The 23,264-nt window shown below is 42.1% G+C and overlaps 1 protein-coding gene across 4 annotated transcripts in view; it reads right to left on the reverse strand.

Annotated features, from left to right (window-relative positions):
- The window catches only part of KLHL21 (kelch like family member 21), a 44,921-nt gene that overhangs the window by 10,518 nt on the left and 11,139 nt on the right, over window positions 1–23,264 (reverse strand). For 2 of the 4 annotated variants that reach the window (XM_072426272.1, XM_072426270.1), the window contains exon 2: window positions 3,683–4,755. In XM_072426272.1, coding sequence (XP_072282373.1) covers window positions 3,683–4,718 — 1,036 coding nt within the window. In that variant the 5' untranslated portion in view covers window positions 4,719–4,755. Of the gene's footprint in view, window positions 1–3,682; window positions 4,756–7,378; window positions 7,574–7,640; window positions 7,732–23,264 lie in introns of those variants that run through there. The other 2 variants (XM_072426271.1, XM_072426269.1) reach the window with 2 other exon arrangements.

A 23,264-nucleotide genomic window follows, 5' to 3' on the forward strand; every position in this document is an offset into this window, starting at 1 on the left:
ACTTGATGTCTTTTTTCAACCTGACTTACTATTTAACTATTATGTTACAGATTTGTTTCAGGAAAAAGCATAACACTTCTCCAGGTCTTCCCTGTATGATTTATGAATCTATCCTAGCAAAGTGACCTACTTCAAATCTAAAATAGACCGATACTTAAGGTGTCCATGTGGAAATAAGATGAGCCAATGCATCCAGTTAACTGGTTTTATTCCACAAGACTAAGGTGACCCATCACTTCATTTTATTGTTGGCTACCCAGATTACTTGATATGGATAGATTCACTAATCATGGGCTTGAAAAGGGTGGACATATATGTATGACATATTCACTATTAGACTGATTTAAAACCATATGTTGTGTGCTATGAATTGCTAACTCTGCACCTAGGAGCTGACCATCTGAATAATGACTTTTACCTTTTTCAGAGGTAGTAGCCATACCTAGACCCTCTCTTACAGGTCACCCTCCCCAGGAGATTTCTATATATACACACACACACAAATATATATATATAATATCTATATATATATATTAAATAATATAAATGCAGTCTTTTACCAATCCAGTACTACCACATACCCAGCATGTAATTTTTTCATTTTCCCACACTTATTATTATTATTATTAATAAACAGGATTTATATAGCGCCAACATATTACGCAGCGCTGTACATTAAATAGGTTTATTGAGAGAGTGGGAAGGAGAATATGACTACAGGCTATGGCAACAAAGACTATCTTCCAGAGAACACAGAATTATTTAGCTGTTAGCAGAGTTACCTGACAGCATGCCCTGCTAACAAGAGTTATGCTGGTATCTTGTAGCTCAAGTCTCCAAGAGACCCTGTGCAGCAAGACTACCATGCCATCCACGACACCACCATGCATGGTGGTAAATATATATAAGAAGCTAGAAAAGAGGGGATTTTTTTGAGTGGTAACCTGTAGAAGATTGGACACTATGAATCTAGAAACAGATGGTGCAGCTAATACAGTAATAACGGCTGTCATACTTGTTCTGCACCTGCTCCAGGCACTCTCTGGGGACCAAGTCACTGCCACTTTGTCATAACGAGACAATCACACCGCGTTAACTGGCATCAGGCTGTGAATTTTGCCTTAAGCCTTGTGCCAGGTTCTAAGTATCTGTTTCATACTTCCAACCTGGCATTGCCTAATAGTTTCTGGGCATCATGGGCAAAAAGACAAATCTTCAGGCCAACTTCGTTTAGGAGCCGGCACGGAGCAGGCTTAGTGACCATTGGGATATTTTGAAGCGGAGTCTCTAATCCCCTTTACTCCAATTGTAGGTACGGGAAAAGGTACTGCCATGGTATCAGAACCAGCTTGGTCCATCTCACCTCCCTAGACAAAAGATTATTTTTTCTATCTGCCAATTCATTAATAATATGGGACCAGTAGAATTTTTATACAGCCTCATCAAAGTGATATAAAGGTCAAGGAGATTGATGAGAGAGTGGGCTTGGCCCCGGGCCCTAAGGAGGGACTAGCACTTCGGACAGCTGTTATTCAGTACTGATCTTGGTGCTATTTTTATCAGTTCCTCTACAGCCGACATTTCAGGTTTGGTTTGGTGTAAATCACCTAATCCAGAACAACACCTCTGCACAGCTCCTCTCACTTCCTGCCCCGGTCTCACTTTTCATGTTGGAATTTTCCCTTCCTTGACATTCAAGAATGCAGCAAACTGAGACATATGCTCGAGCAAGTTAACACAGGAAAACTAAGGGTAAGCTCTTCTGTCCAGAATAACATTAACACAAAAAAAATGAATAGAATATCAACAAACAAAAAAGCAAAATTGTTTTTTGCTGCAATATTTATTATCCTTATTTTCTCCTGAGGCTAGTGATATGGTCAGCACAGTCCAATGGCTACATCCTCAACCTGTGCCAACCTGTGAATGGACATTGAAAGCAGAAGCAGCTCAATGATGAGCTCATCTGTCATTGGCTTATTATGCTCTCACACGTTCTTTTACCTAATCTCATTTCACTTAGGAAATATAAATGCAATAAAGCTTTATTTCTTTAGTCTTTGATATCTGCCTGGAGTTCATTGTTAACAGTTGATAGTTTTGAGCAGAGTATCTCTTTAATTGCCATGTTTAGACTTCCGTGCTTGGTCCCATAAAACATCATGATTCAGAAACTGACAATTCTCCGGCTGCAAATGAAATGTATTTTCTTTTGCTGGAAGTTGTTTATTAGGAGCTGCAGCCTTTCTTGGCTATTAATACATCAGCGCGTGATCATTAAGTGGAGGAAGCTGAGGATATGAGCATGTACTAAATGTGAACCTGTCTACCCAAAATGGATATTGGCCAACAGCTCTGAACATTGCTGGAACATGTCTGCAGACAAAGTACACAAAGGAAAAAGCCTGCAGCAGGTTGGAGATTCAACCAAACAACTCCAGCTGCAAAGCTCAGGGAAAAGATAACACAGTGTTTCTCGACCTTTTTAACATAGGGGAACCCCTCATAATAACTTTCAGGTCTTAGAGAACTCCTTCTATAATTACTATATACACAGATGACAGTATATTAGAAAATTGGTCAGTAGGAAGAATGCTTCCTACATTGCTGGCCAGTGGGAAGAATGTCACCCCTATAGATAGCCAAAAAGATCATTGGTGTCACCTAACCTGACCTGAGAGGTACAAATTGCTCATTGCTCAAGGAACCCCCAAGCAATCTCTGGAGGAACCCTGGTTGACAAATAATGGCCTAATGTATACCTGGAAAAGTTTACAGAGATGTTCTAGGTGCTACTTTTGCTCAGAGAATATGGTTCAAATGTGAAATCATAGTAGACGTTTACCATTCTTCCAAATTATTATTATTATTACACAGTATTTATATAGCGCCATCATATTACGCAGCGCTGTACAAAGTTGATAGTCATGTCACTAACTGTCCCTCAAAGGGGGGCTCACAATCTAATGTCCCTACCATAGTCATATGTTATTAATGTAGTCTAAGGACAATTTTGAGGGGAAGCCAATGAAGCTAACTGCATGTTTTTGGGATGTGGGAGGAGACCGGAGTACCCGGAGGAAACCCACACAGACACGGGGAGAACCTGCAAACTCCATGCAGATAGTGCCCTCGCTGAGATTCGAACCTGGGACCTAGCGCTGCCCATATAACAACAGTAACATAAAATTACTTGGAAAACACAAAAGTACACAAGAACATTGAAAACTCCCAAGCGGATGAAGAGATTTAGGAATCATGGCAGATATCTCATTTCTAGAACATAAATGTAAAATGGGGCCAGGGGTTGACTGAGCACAAAAACATCATAATAAAGTGGTATGGCCTGTTTATTGTAATAAATACCTAAAGCACATAACAAAAGCAAATACTGTGTTCTGTTCTGGCAGAGCTAAGTAATGGACCCCTCATCAGAGGTATTTTCATGCAGACTGCAGGGAAATGTTTGACCAGGTCTGTCACATTGCCAAATGCACTTGGTTGGTCTTTTTTTTTTATCTATTAGACTGAACATTCATATCGAGAATTCCACCACCTCGGTAACAAGAAAAAAGGACTATGAATTTCGGAGGTTGTCCGTACAACCTGCATTACTATTTTTGTAACTTCATTCATGCCTAATTATGCTGAAATAGGCCTAAGAAACCAGATTAGTACTTACCAGTCACATAGATGTCATTTCCTAATGCTGCGATGCTGTAGCCACCTCCTAGGTGGTCCGGGAATTCCGCCAGGTACCTCCATTGCCCTGTGTGAGGGTTATAACAGTCTACCGTCACCAGCTCATCACAGTCCTGGTCACAGCCGCCCACCATCACTAAAATCTCTGCCATTCCCGTAGATGGTCTCGGCCTCATCCTCTCACAGGGTAGGTCATGTCGGTCGTACTCGGAAGATTGAAAGGCACGGGCTTCGCCGATTAGCCTCAAGCAGGAGGGGCTAAAGTAGACCAGGGGGTCACTCTCCACATGGGCTAGCAGGTAGAATCTGCGGATGAAGGGTAGGCGTACGTGCTGGAAGAGTTCGGGCCAGCGGTGCTGGCGATGAGGGAGGTCAGCTCTGACCCACCTAAGGATAATCTGATAAGCCGCCTCCTCTTTGTCTACACAAAGGCGATCATCCATGATATACTCTAACATCCTCTGCCAAGGCAACCGCTCCACCTCCCGGGCCTGGGCCAGCTGTGGCATGTGGGCCAGGATGAAGCGCTTGGTGCTTTCGGCAAGACCCCGGCAGGCATAGGCTTCTGCAAAGTCCTGGATCTCTAGACAGTTACTGACATCCAACTGGCGCTCCAGATAGGCACAACAGGCCTCTTTCACTGAGGGGAACTGGAAGAGATCAGCAGCCTGCAGGAGAGGTTCCACGTTCTCTTGGGTGACAGTCACCCGGCCAGTGTAGCAAAAATCCACCAGCAGACCCAGGATGGGCCCGGTTACTTGATGAAGCTCCACCCTTTCGGCCTTGCTCTCACGCAACCTCCCAGCAAACATGGCACGGAAGTAGTTGCTGGCAGCAGCCAAAACGGTGCGGTGACATGGGAAATCTTGCCCACCGGCACTTACAGTCATGTCAAAGAACTTGTGCTCGGCCCTCAACTCATTGATGCCCCGCAGAAGGTGGAGGGCATGCGAGGAGTCATAAAAGGGCAGAGAGGAGTCAAGAGGAAGAGGGGAGGTGGAAAGCGAGTGATCCATGATGACTATCCAAACACAAAGATCAGCGGAGAATCATCTGTAAAAGACAAGAGAAGAGTTAGCTAAGGGCAGCATTGGGAAAATGGCATTCACCGATTCATCAAAGCATCAAAAATAGGAACCTTATGTGTTCTCTAGCATAGCCAATCAGATTGAGATCTGGATAAGGACAGAGGGGTTCAGACTGCACACTGCTATGGTCCCAGTTAGTTACTACAAAAATGAACTTCCATCATCGAACTCTATCGCCATCCAATAGAACTAAGAGACTCAGCTCTAATTCACCATCTAACATGGTTATATTTTGTTAAATCTGACTTCTTCCAGGACAAGGTATGGAATGCGTGTCCTCTTCTTGGGTATCCCCAAGCTCCACATCTTACAGTAAAAGTTGGCTACTTTGCAATCATGAAATAGTTGTGGGAGGAAAGGACTTAGTAAAATCAGGCTGCATCTGTTCTATACACCAGAAATTCTGGGTGGACCGTTGGCCACAGCAGAGAAAAGTAATTTTTTCCATGGCTCCTTCCATTTTCCCAAATGTAATAAACCCTGATTTTTGGATTGTTTATATATATAGCCATTCTCCTAACAAAGCAAACTTGTATTTCAGAATGCTCCCCCCTAGTTGTAATCTGTGTACCTGGGGAAAGCCATAACCACAGATTATATAAAGCTGCTCAAACTGACAAAATCAGTAAAAACAGAACCGTGTTATGTATAACATCACATATTTTCTCATATTTTTCATGTAACTGTTGATGATCCTTTAAAGAAAACCAGTGAAAGATGCCAATTTTGATCACCTCCAACAAAATGGCGGTTGCTTGGCTCTCTCTGGCATCAATATTTGTTAGGTCACTGACCAGGAATAAGCATGGAGTTGAATAATGTGAGGTCAGCTCCTCGTCTCAGGTCAGTGATTCATAATGATGGAGTCCATTGGTCCTGCATGACAGGTATGGATCAAACATTTTTAGGATGGGAGTCAGCCTCCCTTTAAGAAAAAAATGCATCAGACCTGAATGCACCAATGCTAGGGGAGCCTTAACTGTGGTCCCAGACGTCACCAAATGGGGCAAAACTTGGAAGATATAGGGAGCTTCAGTTGTGGTCCCTAACATCACTCAAACATAGAAGATATAGGGGGTCCTCAACCATGGCCCCTGACATCCGATAACCAAAAGCAGCCAAAACATGGGAGATTTAGAGGGCTTCAGTTGTGGTCCCTGCATCACCAAAAGGGGACAAAATTTGGAAGATATAGGGGACCTAAATTGTGGCCTTGAACATGACCCAAAGGGACCAAGACATGGAAGATATAGGTGACCTTAATTGTGCTCCTTGACATCACCACAAGGGGCCAAAAGTTTGAAGATATAGGGGGCATCAGTTGTAGTCTCGGACATCACCAAAAGGGGCTGCAAAAACCATTCAGTATATATAATGCTAAAGAAAACAGTCAGACTTAACACAGGTTAAACCTAACACAGGAGATGGTAAGAGACAAACTACAGGTGACAATGGAGACTGAAGACATGCAATAGGAGACAGTCAGACATTGTTAGCATGATACACAAGATCACTGCCATTACAGCTCCTTTACTAATCAACTTGGAAGCCAAACAATATATACCAAAGAGCTTCACTTAACATTTCCCATAACGCTTAATAAAATGCTACAGAACAACACAAGTGATGGTCAGAGTAATGCAGCAGGTGTGATTGGAGACATATCATAGTAGACTGACAGAGTGCCTATTGGATATATGTCTCCTGATATTTAATAGACATTGTTGTTATATACATGTACATAGACTACAATCTCACATCTACTTTTTATTAAAATTATTATTATTATTATTATTATTATTATTAATAAGCAGGATTTATATAGTGCCAATATATTGCACAGCGTTGTACATTAAATAGGGGTTGGAAATGACAGACGAATACAGACAGTGACTAAGGACGAGGACCCTGCCCCGGAGAGCTTACACTCCATCTACTTATTTTATTTATATGTTGTTTATTTATTTATTATTTTTGAACATATTTAGACAACAGTTGTACCCTCGTGGAAACCTAAATGGCGAAACACGTCGGGACAAATATTTGAAATATACGTTAGAAGCAAACTGTAAAGTTTGAATATCTGAACTCTGTGATGTTACAACAAAGTTGAAGATATTTATACATATTTTATTGTAATTATGTATGATGTTTAAGAATATAAATACATAATTAACTTAATTGCCAACCTAATCCCCGTCTCTTTTTTCGATACATTCAATTATACAGAATGACAACAAGAAACCACTAGAGAGTTTTTTTAACAGTTTAGAAACACCTCCACTCCTTGCTGTTACAAATAGCCATGGATACTAATTACCAAAATGTATTTCCAGCTACAGAAGACTGTTAGAGACTGCAAACCTACTACAGGAGATGGTCAGAGGGCCGCAGGGGTTTTTAAGATGTCAGCAACTATGCCTTAATCCTGCAGCAAAGCTAGCTGAATATAAACAAGCGTCTGTGTACGCCATCCCCAACAAAGCCAAGAATGTGCCGATGTGACTCTCAGAGTGAGTCTAGAAATACGGGAGGCCTCTTTATACTGTCCCCATCTCCCTTGGGGTCCAGAGATAGATCATACTAACCTGCAAGTTAATGGAAGAAGAATGATGGTGGGAGCTGAACGGCGGAGCTGATCCGTTCTACTCAGAGGTCTGTCTGCTATTCCTAGACACTGGCAACGCGCGTTCTGGCTCTGGAAATCCAAACTGCAGCTGCTCACACTAGGTTACAAGGATAGCTTTGTCACCCAACGTCCGCCTATTGGGCAGAGCCATGGCACACGTGTCCCAAGCTGCAGAAAGATGTTGACCCCATTCTGTTGTCACCCCCCAGTCTGTGACTCACCAGTGCAGCAAGTGGCATGCCATTAGCCCATAAACGCAGCGGGAAGCTCACAGAACGCTGATCCCTGACGGAGAATAGTCAGGGCTGAAGTAATTATGGGAGGGAGCCGTCTGTGAGCCAAATTCTCTGCTGTCTGCACAGCCAGCAGCTGCTCCCAACCTCCACCCAGCAAGGCCGGAGGAGCTCCAATGACTCATAATGGAAACCTGCTTGCGGAAAGTTGAGTTATTGTCAAAATGCGTAGGGATGCTGAAATTTCTACATGCGGGAAATCTTTGTTACCGCCACATGGTGTGGTTATCCGAATGATGACAATGTAGGAAATATTAATGGCTTATTAATGTACGGGAGGAAATGATAGAGGATCTGTGGGCTTGCTGGCTCACATGTGGTCACACACAATGCCTGGCTCCCTCTTTGTTCTCCGGAACACAATCCCACTTCCAAGCTTATTATTATTATACAGGATTTATAAAGCGCCAACATATTACGCAGCGCTGTACATTAAATAGGGGTTGCAAATGACAGACAGTGACACAGCAGGAGGAGAGGACCCTGCCCCCAAGAGCTAACAATCTAGGAGACAATATGTAAAACAAGCGAGTGGCTGAGCACTGTACACACAGCGCAGTTCTGTTCTTTGGAGAGGGGAGTGAGCAGCACATTGGTCATTCTCGCTGGGTTGTTAATCAATCCACCAGGGCAGACTGGTGAACACACAGCATTGATCAGTTCTATGGAGGGGTAAGGGAGCAGGAGGCTGTGTACAGCGCCCCCTAATGGAATAATTACTACGAATAGCGAAGAACCGTTGTACTTTCCTATGGAGCAGAGTTCCGCAGGATGCCGCCCGCTCTTCCTCCCTTCTCCCCTCTCCATAGAACAGATTGTGTGTACAGCGCATTTCCAGCAACAGAAATCTGATGTCTGTAAGAGGTCTGGAAGACATTGTACAGATCAAAGCCCTGTATCAGAAGATTGTCCATGGAAACAGTCTTTCATGATCATTGCCAGTGACAGATGAACAAATGATGACCACAATGCCATTCTATGGAGGTAGGTGGGGACAAGTGAGAGGCATCTCCTACATTGAAATGCTCAGCAGTTGTTCATGTTTGGTCGTTCATCTATCTGCTAGAGCAGATTGATGAACAGCATTGAGGAACTGCTATATTTGAATTAGAATCACCTGATAATGGTGCATGAGAAGTCTTCTTAGGTAAACTGAAAAGATTCCATTATATCCCAAAATGCAATACAATAAATTCCAGCTCATGCAGTCTATTCTTTACATCCCCACCCCAATTTTCTGAACTCTATTGAACCCACACACATTGAGATATCCATACAATTCCATCTTAATTTAGCAGATGGTGACATGAGGCCGGCTTTAGTGTCTTGGTCACAGCCTTATGACAGTGTACTATATTCACCATTGCGCAGTGTACAGAGACGCCATGGACACATAGCAGTCATCTTTCTATATAAAGCAACCCTGAGCCGGAGGGGGGACATCGGATCTGGAATTGGCTCATTATGTAACGGTCAGTCCTGATTATGTTTCCAGCCAGTAATGCCTGGATGGTGACATATTGGGTGACAGGCGGTGCTGTCACTGTGCAGCACTGGGGGGAGTGCTCAGTACCAGGAATAATGAGCACTGATGTGGCTCTGATGGTTTCAACTGTACAGGGGGTCGATGGCTCATGTACAAACGTGACGTAACCAAAGCTAACCGATTAAAGTACAGCATGTGATGACAAACCGTCACCTGGATTACTGTCACTTCCAGCATCTTATATTTAGGGATCATAAAGGGTTCAAAACATTTTTTTAAAGCAATGCAAGTACCTGAACATGACCAGGTATCAGCTTTTTGCAATCTGTATACAGTAGAGACAGAAGCAGCACAAGGAGCCAATCAGCTCTGCAACAGTATTATTACACAGTGTTTATATAGCGCCATCATATTACACAGCGCTGTACAAAGTCCATAGCCATGTCACTAGCTGTCCCTAAAAAGGGGTTCACAATCCAATGTCCCTAATGTCATTAATGTAGTCTAAGGGCAACCCAAAGGAAACCCACGCAAACACGAGGAGAACCTGCAAACTCCATGCAGATAGTGTCCTGGCTGGGATAGGTCCAAGGCTCGAAGGCTCGAACCTTGGACCTAGCGGTGCAAAGGCCTGAGGGCTAACCCCTGAGCCACCGTGCTGCCCAATTTCCCTTACCTTCTAGATTGTAAGCTCTTCTGGCCTGTGTCCTCCCCTTCTCCTGTGTAACTGTCTGTATCTGTCTGTCATTTGCAACCCATATTTAATGAACAGCGCTATATATATATGTGTTGGCGCTATATAAATCCTGTTCATTAATAATAATATTATTAGCATTAGAGAGCAGAGTAAACAAGCGATTGGCTCATATATAATTTTACTCAATTGCAGCAAAATGAAATTCAGATGATGCATTGCTTTGAAGCATGAATGGGCTGGCAGCGCACTAAACACACCTGAAAGTCAGCGATTGCCACGTTATTCCAGTAAACACAATGAGCTCCTGTATATTTTGGAAATGTAAATAGAAGATGGGACCTGCAAACCAAAACAAGGAATTCATATAGCACCGCAAAGCACGCTCACACACACTGCCATCTATTTCTTCCCTCGAGAAAACACAGCCAGCATTTACAGGCGAGACCGCAAAGGGTTTACCGTAATTATGGCATTGCCTGGGAGTGAGTAGAACGGGGACACAGAGGGGCGATTGTTGAGGATCACAATATCAGCTCCATAGTTTGATCTGCATTTACAACTCCAAAAAGAAGTTCCCTTCAACAGTTCCCTAATATGGCCGGTGAGCCATAACTTGGCCTTCAAGAGCTTCATCAGTGAATCTTCAGAATACCTGACTGCTTGATTACCCCCTGCTACATGCTATGGTTTGGTCCATCAGCCCCTACATTACTATTGTGTCCTGTACACACATAGATGGAACCACAACAGGGTTCGGGGGGCACCAGGCATGTCATTGTGAAGTGTGCTGGAAAATGAAGATGCTTCAAAGTCAGTGTCTTTTAAAGAGAGCAAAGTAGGGACTTGTCCTCGCAATAAAAGTATGATATCTCTTGCTTTGCAGAACACTTTTTTAGTGGAGACTTTGTTGCATTACAGTAAATCTGTGACCAGGCTATAGTAAATTACTTTTCAAACAAAAAGCCTTTACTAACCCTTGTAGCTGCAGAAACTCATAGTACTGAAGTGGTCCTACTTGTTCAGCGCACAATGCTCCCTTTCCTAGCAGCTCAATCCACCCCATTCCCTCTCCCAGGAGTGACTCGGCAGCTCAGCTCACCCACAGCAGCTCAGTTCCTCCTCCTTGCAGCGACTCAGCAGCTCAGTTCCCCCTCCTTGCAACCACTGCACCCCCCTCGGAAAAGTAACCCAGCTTTACTTTCTACTGACTTATCATCCTTCAATTTCAAATGCAAACCTAAAGTAGAAGCCCTGGGAAGGGGGGGGTGGGGGCTGACCTGCTGGCCTTGAGCTGCTGAGAGAACAACCTAAATCACTGCAGTGCTTTAGATTCTGCCATGAACTGTAGGGATGAATTGCTCCACAGTTCCTACACCTACTGAGGTTAGTAAGGGCTAAAGGTCACATACTGCCTATTATAGTCCGTATGTATTTTTTCAAGCCATTGCAATCAGCATGTAATTTTAGAAGGGGGAAACATCTGCACGTTCCATATTTCCTTGTTTGCTATATTGTATCATCATGATATCATCACAAGAAATTAACACTTCTATTTTACAGCTACACACCCCTCTTCCTTCTTTCAGCAAAGATCTCAATTACGACACAATAAAAACAGGAAATGAAAGAGAACAAGAGCGTCCTTTTTTTCAATTTCTTCCACCATTCCAGCACTGTTGGGATCATGGAGGACATGAAAACAGAATCAGACCCTAAAATATATCACATTGTTGCTTTTATTGGTCATATCTGGGTTTGTGTGATGAATGATTTAAGCATTTTTCAGGAAGGCCTTACTTTCTTGTATTTTAAAGCGCAGACCTTTGTGTCAAGAAACGGCTTCTCTCAGATTTCACAGCATGAAAGTGGTTTTCTGTGCCTCTTTATTAAAACATCCCTTTCATGGAAGGCTTAATGGAAATTGGAGCGACGAGTTAATAGCATTGATTATGCATCTCCAATCCTCCAGCAGAATATCTTCTGCACTCTGTGGGAAGCCAAAGAAACATCAATGAAAATATAATATGAAATAGATGAAGCTTACAATTTTTTCAGCTGATGAGGAATTATGAGTGGCAATATGCATTGACACCCATGGTCAGTGTACTCGTACAATTTATGTACGGTCAGTATTGCGATTGTGAGTATAATGATTACTACAAAGGGTCTGACATTTTGAGACTACGTTTAATGGATTTGCCATTGTGCAATACCAGGTTACACCAGCAGATGGTGCTGCAAGTAAAAGTGTTGCAATAAATGAGATAGAGGTTGGAAGAGCCCTCTGTGAAAGTCACATCTCCTGCAAATTTCCTTTAACTCTTTAATAGTCTAAAAATTACTTAAAGCAAATCTAAATGCAAAACAAAAAAGCCACTAGAAGAATGAACTAAGATAAAACATAAAGCCCTGGTTCCTCACAACTTTGTTTTAGCTCTACACTGCAGAGGGCATTCGCTGCATACTGTAGAACTTGGCTGTGTGCGCCAGAGTCAGTCGCAGGGATGCCACCTGCATGTGTAGGATTTACATCAGTGGCCATTAAATGGTCAAAGAGGATTGCTGTGCACTCAGAGGTTCAATGTGATGATGGTGCCTTTCAAAGATTCAGCAATAGATATTGTAACACAGGTAAGTCTGTCCCATAATCAACAAGTATGCTGTACATGGCAGAAGCTCACCACCGCCCAAGCAAAGCCCTTCTTCAAATACCCCACACAAACACAATATAACCCCCATTTTTTAAGATGAGTAGGGGGTCACAAGGTGCTTGGGGGTATTTGACAAATACCTCCCAACTGGCCAATCAACCGCCCCAGAAATGTTAAGCGTGAACAAGCATCTGCCCGGAGTTTAGCTTTAGATTCACATTTCACATGCTGGCTGTGCCATATTGCCAGAACCGCATTACACATGCAGCGTTGTATACTCTCCCCCTACTATGAGGATTTCACTGCAATGACTCAGCCTTCTTCCAAGCATGGCAGAGATTGGGAGGGGGATCACCTAAAGAAGTGGAGATATTATTATAACTTTATATATTTGAATAGAAATTTTACTTAACCAATCCTTTGCAGATTATAAAACTAAGTAACTAAGTGAATTATTTACACTATTTATAGTATATCAGCACACTGCATTGCTTCCAATCAGTCCCATTCGACTGGTAGGCCTGCAAAGAAATAATAGCATGGCACAACCAATCCAGTAGCATAGATGATGTAAACCCATGCAAACTCTTGGTTGCCCCCTCTACTACATTCTTTACCTACTCACGTATCAGCAAATCAGTTTGGATGGAGAAGTAACAAAACTCTATGGTAGGGCTATTCAAAGACGTTACTGATGACTATCACATGACTTACAATCCACATGCGCCCCTTGCACTTGGGCATGTGACAGGATAGATCAGATGGTCACATGACCAAATGCAGGGGACACAACCCAGCAGCTCTGTGCAGAAAATTTTCTTTGTGTAACACCAATACAAATCCATGCATAATAATAATGATTTTTTTAATGCAATAATTGTCATTGGAAAGGATCTTTCACAATCCTTTCCAGCGACAAAAGACGATGCATGAATGTACACTGTACAAACAGCGCCATTCTAATCTATGGAGAGGGGACGGAGCGGGACCCCGCTGCACTCTCTCCCCTTCACTATATTTATGATCATTCCTCGTTCGTGGATCTGCCAGGGCGGTTGTCAAAACGATGACGATGCCAGATTCTCGTCTGATATCAGCGAAGTGAATATCTGAAAAGAATTATCTGACGTGTGTACATAGCCTTAGGATGATTTCATATTTATATTGCGCTTTAATCATTTACAAATAATGTCCAGTCTGCATGATAGCTGTGATCAGGTGCCAGTTTTATGTTCTAAACTGCACATTTTAACTCTTACAATACCTAGTTGTAACTAGCAATGTGATTGCAAGAAACAAAGCCAGGATTTGTTCGGAAATGGAGTTTGACAGAAAACCAGTCTGGGCCTGAGCCCCTATAGTCACATAGGTGCAATAAACGTCACACGGCTGCTCGCACTGCGTCTTGTTGTAGCAGTGTCACTCCGACTTCTCCAACCAATAAAAAAACACATTTACTAATTTACTATTGTTACGTGCCTGAAATCTCAGCAGATCTGAGTCATCTTCTTCCAGCACTATAGAAGGTGAGAAGCGACAATCACGCTGACTTGTGTGGGCTGCACAGGAAGAAAATTGATGTTGACCAAATACATCTGTAAAGTACAAGATTAACTAGAACACACATTGTTCGTCTTTGGAACAAATTAGAACTCCGGGCTAACCTAAGACGACCTGTAGTCACATAAGCTGCCCCCTGCAACTCTACCCAATCTGCTTTTTGGACGTAAGAAAGTATCTGACGGGCACAGATCTCTGCTCCACAAACCCACAATGGTCAGTTATGTGACCAAAAGCTTGGGCGTTCCACAACTGAAAAGGAAAATCAGATTTTAGGTATTTAAAGTTATCAAAACCCATTAACAAAGATGCAATATATTGCAGTTTACCACCCCTATATGTAGTGTCTGCATTAGTTTTCATTTTCCTTTATTAATCTGGTGAGCTGTCATTACCATATGTTCTATTCTAGGGTGACAACTCTCATTTACTGTATAAAGCAGCAGGGTTGTCACCCTAGAGCAGGGGTGCCCAACAGGTGGATCACAATCTACTGGTAGATCGCAAAGGCAACACGAGTAAAACACAGAGCCCTGCCTTTCAAAATTACCTCTACCGTGCACAGGAGTTATTAAGTCTAAATACCGCTCCACCATGACTGACGATCATTTGGAAGTCTGTTTGAGGCTGGCTACCCGCAACTACTGTCCAGACTATGCAACTTTGGCTAAATCCATTTAGTTTAAGACGTCATCAGAGTAAGGTAATGGCCATAAATGTAATTTTTAAAGTAGCTCGCAAGCCAAAAAAGTATGGGCACCCCTGGCCTAGAGCAAGACCATAAAACCCTCATTTGCCTTCTCCATAACATAGGGGGTGTTTTGTAGTTCACAGAGAGGGTAAGTTCTAGGAAAGAGTATAGAGGAGGCAGGGAGAACAGAAATGTATCATCTGACTTCTTTTATTCTCATTCATCCTTTCTCCATGTATGTTAAGCGCTGGTGTTGTAGACTTACAAGAAATGTGTAGCAATGCATACTAGGGTAATTAAAGGATCAAAACCCACCCTCCACCCTGCTCCCCACCTGACTGCAAAACAGCAAAAACACCAGTACCCAAAAGTTCCATAGGCAATGAATTCAAAGTCTTTAAAGCCCATGAATTTAAAATAAAAGCAAATGATGACCTGCAAGTTATTGCTCTCACAGCAATGCCCAATATGTGGTTGTGCAATGTGCATTTATTCTTTTGATACATGCGCATATGCACGCTCTTCCATCCACATGTGGATGGGGTGTTCTAAAACCTGTTCTTTAAAAAAAAAAAAAAACATATTACAAAGGATTCTATATGACCTGGTAAGTGGGAAGGTTCATATTGTGGGGAGCGTGCAATGATGAGTTATTGCACCAGCTAAAGTGACTCTAGTGACTGTTCATAATTGAAAAGACACGTTTCATCTATGAGAACGACCATGAATAATTCAGGTATCGAATGACACAGAAAATAAAAAAAACTCAAACCTCAGATCATTTTATCACACAGGAAACATGCTGGTTAAATATGCATTGTTATCTCAATGTGGGTCTGTGACCTTTGACATGCACCTCCATGCCAGCTCCGGTTCTTGGCTGAAGCAGAAGGGAATTCTGGGAAGTGCGATGTTCAGATGACAAAATTAGCTTTAGCACAAAATTGAGTTAGCATTTAGGAAATCCCCCCACACTGGGTTAGATTTACAGGTCTAGGGAGCAGATGTTGTTCTCTCCCCACAACAACAAATCAGATTTCTTCATCTTATTTTCCTGCCCTGTTAATTGATGCTGAAATCCTGCCGGGTATAGCACACTGGGTTTGTTACCAATCTCTGACAAAGGGCTCCATATTCTGGCATTTAAAATATCCAAGCAAATCCTAGCCCCTCTATCCTCCCTACCCCTGAGGTTTTTTTAGGATCCAGAGGCTTCTGCAGGTGATGCCATCAGCACAAAGAGACTGGTGGGGATTTGCTGGCAAAACCGCAGTAATGGTCCCAAACACCTAGAATCGGGGCTGTTAAGAGGCCTTGATGTCCCTACAACAGACCCCTTTCCGTTTATATAATGAAAAAAATATATATATTTGTTTTTACTGCTGCAGCGGGAAACCTAAATCCTTCTGGGTTACTTACATCACATATCCCAAGAGGCTGTGGACATTTAAAACTATATAAAATAAAACAGTCCAATATATAAATCAGTATTATGTAGTCACTTTATTACAATATACATACCTACTAACCTACACACACAATCAAAATTGTTTCTTTTACTTTGTAGCCTAGGCATCATCCAGAATTAGGTGGCTAAGAGGCGCCTAGCATTTTCTCATTTTTTCATCACTCTCGTTAATCATTACTATATTAGTAGCGTATCTATGTAGAGATAACGGTCAAAAACACCCCGGGTATTTAATAGGTATGAACCAAAAACCTTTTGATTTGTATATATTTTTGCCATGTATATGTAAGCTATTAACCATCAATACAAACTAGATTTCATAAATGTAACACCCCATCTTCTCTTCATTGCCTTCTTACCATATTTCACAACGGACAGAACCTTCTTCAAGATAAAGAAACAGACAGCATGCAAACCTTGACATTACTTTTTATCCTTACATTCTCCATGCTAAGGTCAAATTATGAAACTGGATTTCATGTTAGGAATCCTAATCCTGGTTCTAACATGTCTTTGTCTATAAGAATGGCTTTGCATTATATTGTACAAAAATAAAGAATGTGTACAGGACACAGTTTTACCTGGAGTGGAGTTTTTGGAAGAAAATTATTTTGTGCACAAAGAAACTTTTGTAGCATTGTGACCGCAGTTTGAATGCACCTAGTGAATTCCTTTTTTTTATGACCGTACTGAGCAGTCTCCTCTATAGTGTTCTATGGGTTTTCCTGATGTAAGGGGAGCGTGCACCATGTGCTGAGTGTTAGTGTGCACTGTGGTCATTGATCCCAGAGTGCACTAGTAGGAGCCAAACTCCACTGTACGTCAGATCTCCATGTGGGGGACAGGGACAGGAAATTTAGAAGTTGTGTTGACTTTAACAACTAAAGTTGTCATTTCCACAACAGCAATGGAGACTGAATTAAGATCTTACTGGTAGATCAGGATAACATCACTAGCAGACAGGGAAAGGAATAAGAACTTGTTCACACCACAGCAATTAAAATGGATTAAAGTCCATTCCTCAGTCCTCCCCCCTCATGGCCCTTTAGCTTTTTTCTTTTTTATCTAAAGATAAAGAAAAATAAACTCAATGGATCTGGACTGCGCCAATCCACAGCTGCAAATTTGCCCACGATGGCTGGTCCCCAAAAGTTTCTGTGCACTGATGTCACTGCTTGACTTTGATGGATCCTATAAAGATAATATCAAAATCAAAAGTAAAGTAGAAAAAGAAGAAAGAAGACTGTCACATAGCCAATGTTTTATGTGAATAAAAAAGTGTTTAAGATTGGTATTAAAAAAAGCAAAAACCAAGCCGTAATAAATGGGCGATCCTCCAGTAGGCCCCTTGATTACAAGTATAGAAGGTTCCGAAACGCTTGGTAAAACCCCTTCAGTACAAAGAGAAGCAGAGGTCACAATGATACAGATTTTCAGAACTTTGCACTTAAGTATCTCAGATCAAGGCCCAGTAAGGGCAATCTTTCTTTAAAATTGTTCCCTACTTGCCAATTCTGATCCCAAAATACGAGAGAGTCATGTGACCAAAAACTGTAGTTCCCGTTAGCAGCATTGTATAAAGCGGGTTATAGGTTAGCTAACACAATTTACTGAAACTAATAGGGGAACTTTTATTTTATTAGGATAAGTCTACCCCCCCAGGGTTAAGTTGGCACCTGGGTGGGGGTACCAATGTATACATTAGGTTAGGGGACTAGGATGTGGGTTTATTTTCTTATTTAAAGAGAATATGTCCTTTAAAGAAAGCTTGTCATGAGAATAATTTAGAAATGACAATTGCTCCTTCTTAAAACACTAAAATCTTTCAGCTGTGCTGATCCATTGGCTCCAGCACATTCTGACTTTCTGCATGCAGAAAGAAATCCTAGATTGGGTCATTGAATAGTAAAAAGTGTTGAAGATGGAGAAGCACCAAAAAAGCCAGAGAAGTGGCATTTTCAGAGACTGCTCAGCTATGATATCCATCACATTTTCCCCAAGACCTCAATCTGCAATCTAGCCATAGAGCAAGTGTTGGCCTTTCAGCGCCTTGTCTGCTAACAGGTGGTAGGAAGGAGGTCAGTTCCCAAAAGACCCTCTTATAGGTGTACAGTTTCTCTTTTTTGAGCCTATTTTTTGAATTCCAGGTGTTTAATCTTCTGTATAGCGTTCACAAAGACAGTGCTGTTCAGAGATTAACACCTATCATATAACACCATTCACGACATAACAGGATGATTATTATAATGATGCCAAAGTGGACAATCACACTGCATGTGTTGCTGTAATGGAAATTATACAATATGGCCAAAGGTTTGTCAGTAGCTGGCCATTACACCTACTGCAGTTATTTTCATCAGAAATAGGTGGGAAGAAGCTCTAGGTGGGTGGCAGCCCCTGTATTGTGACCCAACTCTTCAGTAACCACCTTGTTGGTAATGAAAAGTGCCAGGTGGTGCGCCCAACTAAAAGGGACTGGGGAGAACACTGTACTATATGGCCAAAATTATGGGAACTCCCCTCCGTATGGTTCATAGAGTTCAGGTGTTCCCAGTGAAGGGTGCTGTTAATGTTCCATCTACCTTATAATGGCATTTTATGAGCTTTGATCCTTGTGGTAGCAGTTTGAGAAAGGCCGTGGGTTACAGAAAGACTGTGTACAAAGCCAACTCCATAAAGACATGGTTTGATGAAAAGGAACTCGAAAACTCAAGTGGCCTGCACAGAGCTCTTGTCCTCGACCCCAAATTATCGCTCCAGGGATGAACTGGAACAGTTAGCAGCCACGTCTTCCAGTACCTTACTTTGCTCTTTCGGCTTAACAGACACAAACTCTTGCTGAAAATTTTTCTAAATTAGTAATAAAGGGCATTGTACAGCAAAGGGTGGAGGACTCCATATTATAAGCGAGATTGTTAAGTGTCGTCATACTCTTAGCCATATAATGGAGGAAATGAAAAAATGTAGTTAGTCCTGATTTACTATACAGCTCCAAATATTCAGTGTTGCACCTCATTGTAATATATCTTCTATTAACTCAAAAAGTAAAAAGTCAGTGATCTAGAAAATATTGCAGCTAAGTCAGAACATCCACTTTCATGCACTGCAGTTAGATCCGATCAAGCTCCTACCTGTATTTTTGGCCAGCTCACTCTTTTCTTATCTCTTAGTTCATAAGACAGTGGTGATTGTAAATTCTGGGCAGAACTAGGAAAACCTGCTTGTGTGCTAACATGGCCCAGCAATTAGTTCTCCCCCCCCTTCCTTCCAGCCCCAACCAAAAATAAACAGTAGGCAGGACATCTTGGCCGTGCCCTTTGTATTCATTTCAAAGCTTCATTCTTACATTTTAGCCAGAAACTACCATTAAATCACCTGCACAACATTGAAGTGTCATAGGAAAATAAATGACTGCAGTCTGTGCAGACCGACAGTTTTACAGTGAAGAAGAATCACTATACTGCATGAATAAGCTGAAATCATGCAGCATGCAAATTGCTGTCCTGGGCGGAAATATACCGCTAAAATAATAAATCTACCTGCCTGGTAGATCGCCCTTGTGTCCTAAAACAAGTTTGGCCCACTGAGCCATGGACCGCCAATTGGACTTGTGGGGGTGGCACCAAGACATTAGCAGCTGATCCTTTAAGTCACACTGCCTCCGCAGGCATTTCTTCTTCTCATAATAGATCCTGCTGCTGTCTCTCTTTCCAGGTAAATGACGCCCATGCACCTGGCCATTCACATGAAATGTAATTCATAAGACCAGGCCACCTTCTTCTGTTTCATGATCTAAATCTGATGCTCAGGTGTTACACTGCAGGTGCTTTCAGTGGCCAGCAGGGGCAGTCTGAATGATCTGGGGCTATCTTTGCAGCTCTATACAAAGCAAGATGAAATTAAAGTGTACGTAAGCGTTCAGCACCGCTCCATAATTCCCAGCCGCATGGGCAACCGAGAATGAATGGGAGCGCAAAGCCTCCCAGGCTACCTACGTCAGGCATCCTGGAAAGCTCTTGGGTGCTTGGGCATACGCAGAAGGAGCCTTTCTCAAGCATGCGCAGTGGGATCGGCAAGTTTTTTTTTTTCTGTCCTATATTACCCGATCTTGCACCTAGGTCAGGTGACATAGGATGAAGAACCCGGAAGAAGAGAGGAAGATGACAGCGCCTGACGTGCCCGCTCGTGGACGGATGCCGGGACAACGCGGGACTCGACTGCAGAGACCTCCGGGTGAATCACACCGTCCTGCCGGATTGAAGGTAAGTGGATTTTTTTTGTTTTAGGCACTTTTGGGTTTACTTCCTCTTTAACTATATGTTCTGACATTTTGTATGGCAGGCATTAAGATTTATAGTCATTTGTGCCATGGCCTAGCTTGCCTTCCCATTCACTGATCACCCACTGGTAGCCCAATATATTCCACCCCTTGGCAGGTGACATTGTAACAAGATAATTATGTTATTCAGTAAAAATAAACTAATAATGTTCTGACTGACTGATCTAATTCAAATGTTGACATAGAAAGTTTTCCAACTATTTAGTCTATAGTACAAAAAGTGCCACATCCCTAAATACAAATATTCAAGAAAGCAACAAGATTAATTGGGACATTTGAGTCCCATGCTCTGGATAAATGTACAACTTGGTTTGCAAAACGAAGAAAAATATATATTCTTTATTACATAATCAACAATACATAAATAGTTAAAACCATACTCATATTTGATTTATTAAAACAATGAACATTGACGCGTTTCGGGGAAGCTTTATGTCCACTTCTTCAGGATACAAATGAGACTTAGCCTGGATAATCCTGGATAAGTCTATAGAACTTTCCTATAGGGCTGACAGAGTTTGGGTGATCTATTGAAAGATAATGCCTGTGGGATAGAAATGGAGGATAAAACAGAGGCATTTGGTTGTTTGATTTGAAGGCAACCTACAAACATATGAAATAGTAGTTTGTTTGCTGCTTGGATGTTGTTTCTGATGTCCTCTGTGGCTAATTTCAGATCTGTGGAAGCTTTATACACTTTAAGGTTTACCCAGGATAAAGTCGTTTTAATCCTGAAGAAGCAAACATATAGCTTCTGTGAAACGCGTTGATGTTCATTGAGATGGAGAATGAACTTTGTATGTCACTTTTTTTGCTATGAGCAATTTAGTTTTAATGAATCAAATATATGTATGATTTTAAGTATTTATGTGTTGTTGATTATGTAATAAAGTATATATGTTTTGAAAATGTATCCAGAGCATGTGCCTCAAAACTCCCAATTAATATTTTTTTTTTTCAACCAATTCAAATATTGCTGATCTTGCAAGAACGAATTCAGGTTTTCATATAGTGAAGGGTTAAACCCAACTTCCTGCAGTTATATTAGTAATGCAGCTTAAACAGATCCACATGTTGCAAAGTGTAAAAATCAAGGTTTTTTTTTTTTTTTTTATCAAGAGCATTTTTATATGTGGCCACTAGGGGCAGACAAAGCAAGCTCACTGGCCCCTGACACATGGGGGGGGGGGGGGGGGTCATGATAGGTCCAGACAAGTTTACAACCTGCCTTGCTACATAAGCCAGCACATAGGGCCTGCACCCAGCACAAAATGGCATTGTGGGTAGTGACATGCAAATTAGCACTTTACAGAACAATCTGCTTCTTCTGTCTGCAGAGGATCATTCCTCAGCACAAGGCAGCAGTCACAGAGCAAGCAGGCAGCTGCTCAATTCAGCTGGGACAGTGAAAGCAGAAGCTCATTAATGTCAGGCCTGGAAATACACTGATGTATTATTTATCAGCTCCAATATCTGGCTCTTAGTTAGCTTTCAGCTTCAGAAAAACTACAAGTTCCAGCATGCCATAGGCTGTCCCTTCCAGAAAGTGTCAATCATTGCATCCCTTTACAGAATGGGGTCCCAGCAGCATTGTCAGCTTCTCTCTCAAAAACTGGAGAACTACAAGTCACAGCATACACTACAGGTACCAGCAAGCACTGTCAGTTTTCCTGTACGACATGGAGGAGCTATGAATCTCAGAATGCATCATCGCTAGAATTGTGGAAAACTATAAGTCACAGCATGCACCAGCTTTTTTCCCCTACATCACAAAACTGCAAGCAGTAGCATGGCATGGCCAGCTGTTCACTTCCATATCAGGGAACTACAAGTCCCAGCATGGCGATGCCAGCTTTCTGTCCAAAATGAACTACAAGTCCCAACATATACTGTTTGCTTACTCTTCATCATCTGAAACTTGGAGAACTACAAGTCACAGCATGCACTGGCCCCTTCAACCAATGTCAGAAAACTGTAAGTCCCAGCTCTTTTCAACAGCATTAGAGAACTACAAATTCTGCATGCACTTTGGGCTTATCGCTGCCATCTGAGAACTACAAATCCAGAAAGCACTGTTAACTTTTCTCCCCAGTGTCAGAACTACAGGTCCTAGCATGCATGCCACTAGCCAGCAAATATGCATCCCCTGTATAGGCTGGCGCTTGTCTTTATATCTATCATTTTCATTCTTTATTACTTTGCAAAACCATGACCAAGTACAAGCAAGCAGCAAGTGAAATAGGGACTGATTCAAGTGAACAAGAATCAGCATGACAGCCAAGCAACTAGCATCTTTAGAGCAAAGGCGGCTTACAAATTTCTCTAATCACAGATTTTCAAAAAAAGCTCAACATTTCCCTGTATAAGTGTCAGAGTAAAAAGAGATTTCCCTTCACTTCCTGTCTCAGTGACCACACAGGAAATGACCACACAGGAAGTGAGGGAAATTTTCCCCAATGTGGACAGGGGCCCCAACCCATCACTGAGCTGTACAAAGCTTAAGAAAACCTATACTGAGATATTATACTAAGTGACTTTGCTGACCTGATATGGTAAAGAGGTTCAAAACCCAAAATAGCTGCCACTATTGTGCCAAGACAGGTGCACTTTACCTCAAAACCTCCTCCCCACAAAAAAATGATGGCACAGAAGCCATAACC

This window comes from Pyxicephalus adspersus, chromosome 11, assembly GCF_032062135.1.
Source record: "Pyxicephalus adspersus chromosome 11, UCB_Pads_2.0, whole genome shotgun sequence".
NCBI classification, from domain to species: Eukaryota; Metazoa; Chordata; class Amphibia; order Anura; family Pyxicephalidae; genus Pyxicephalus; species Pyxicephalus adspersus.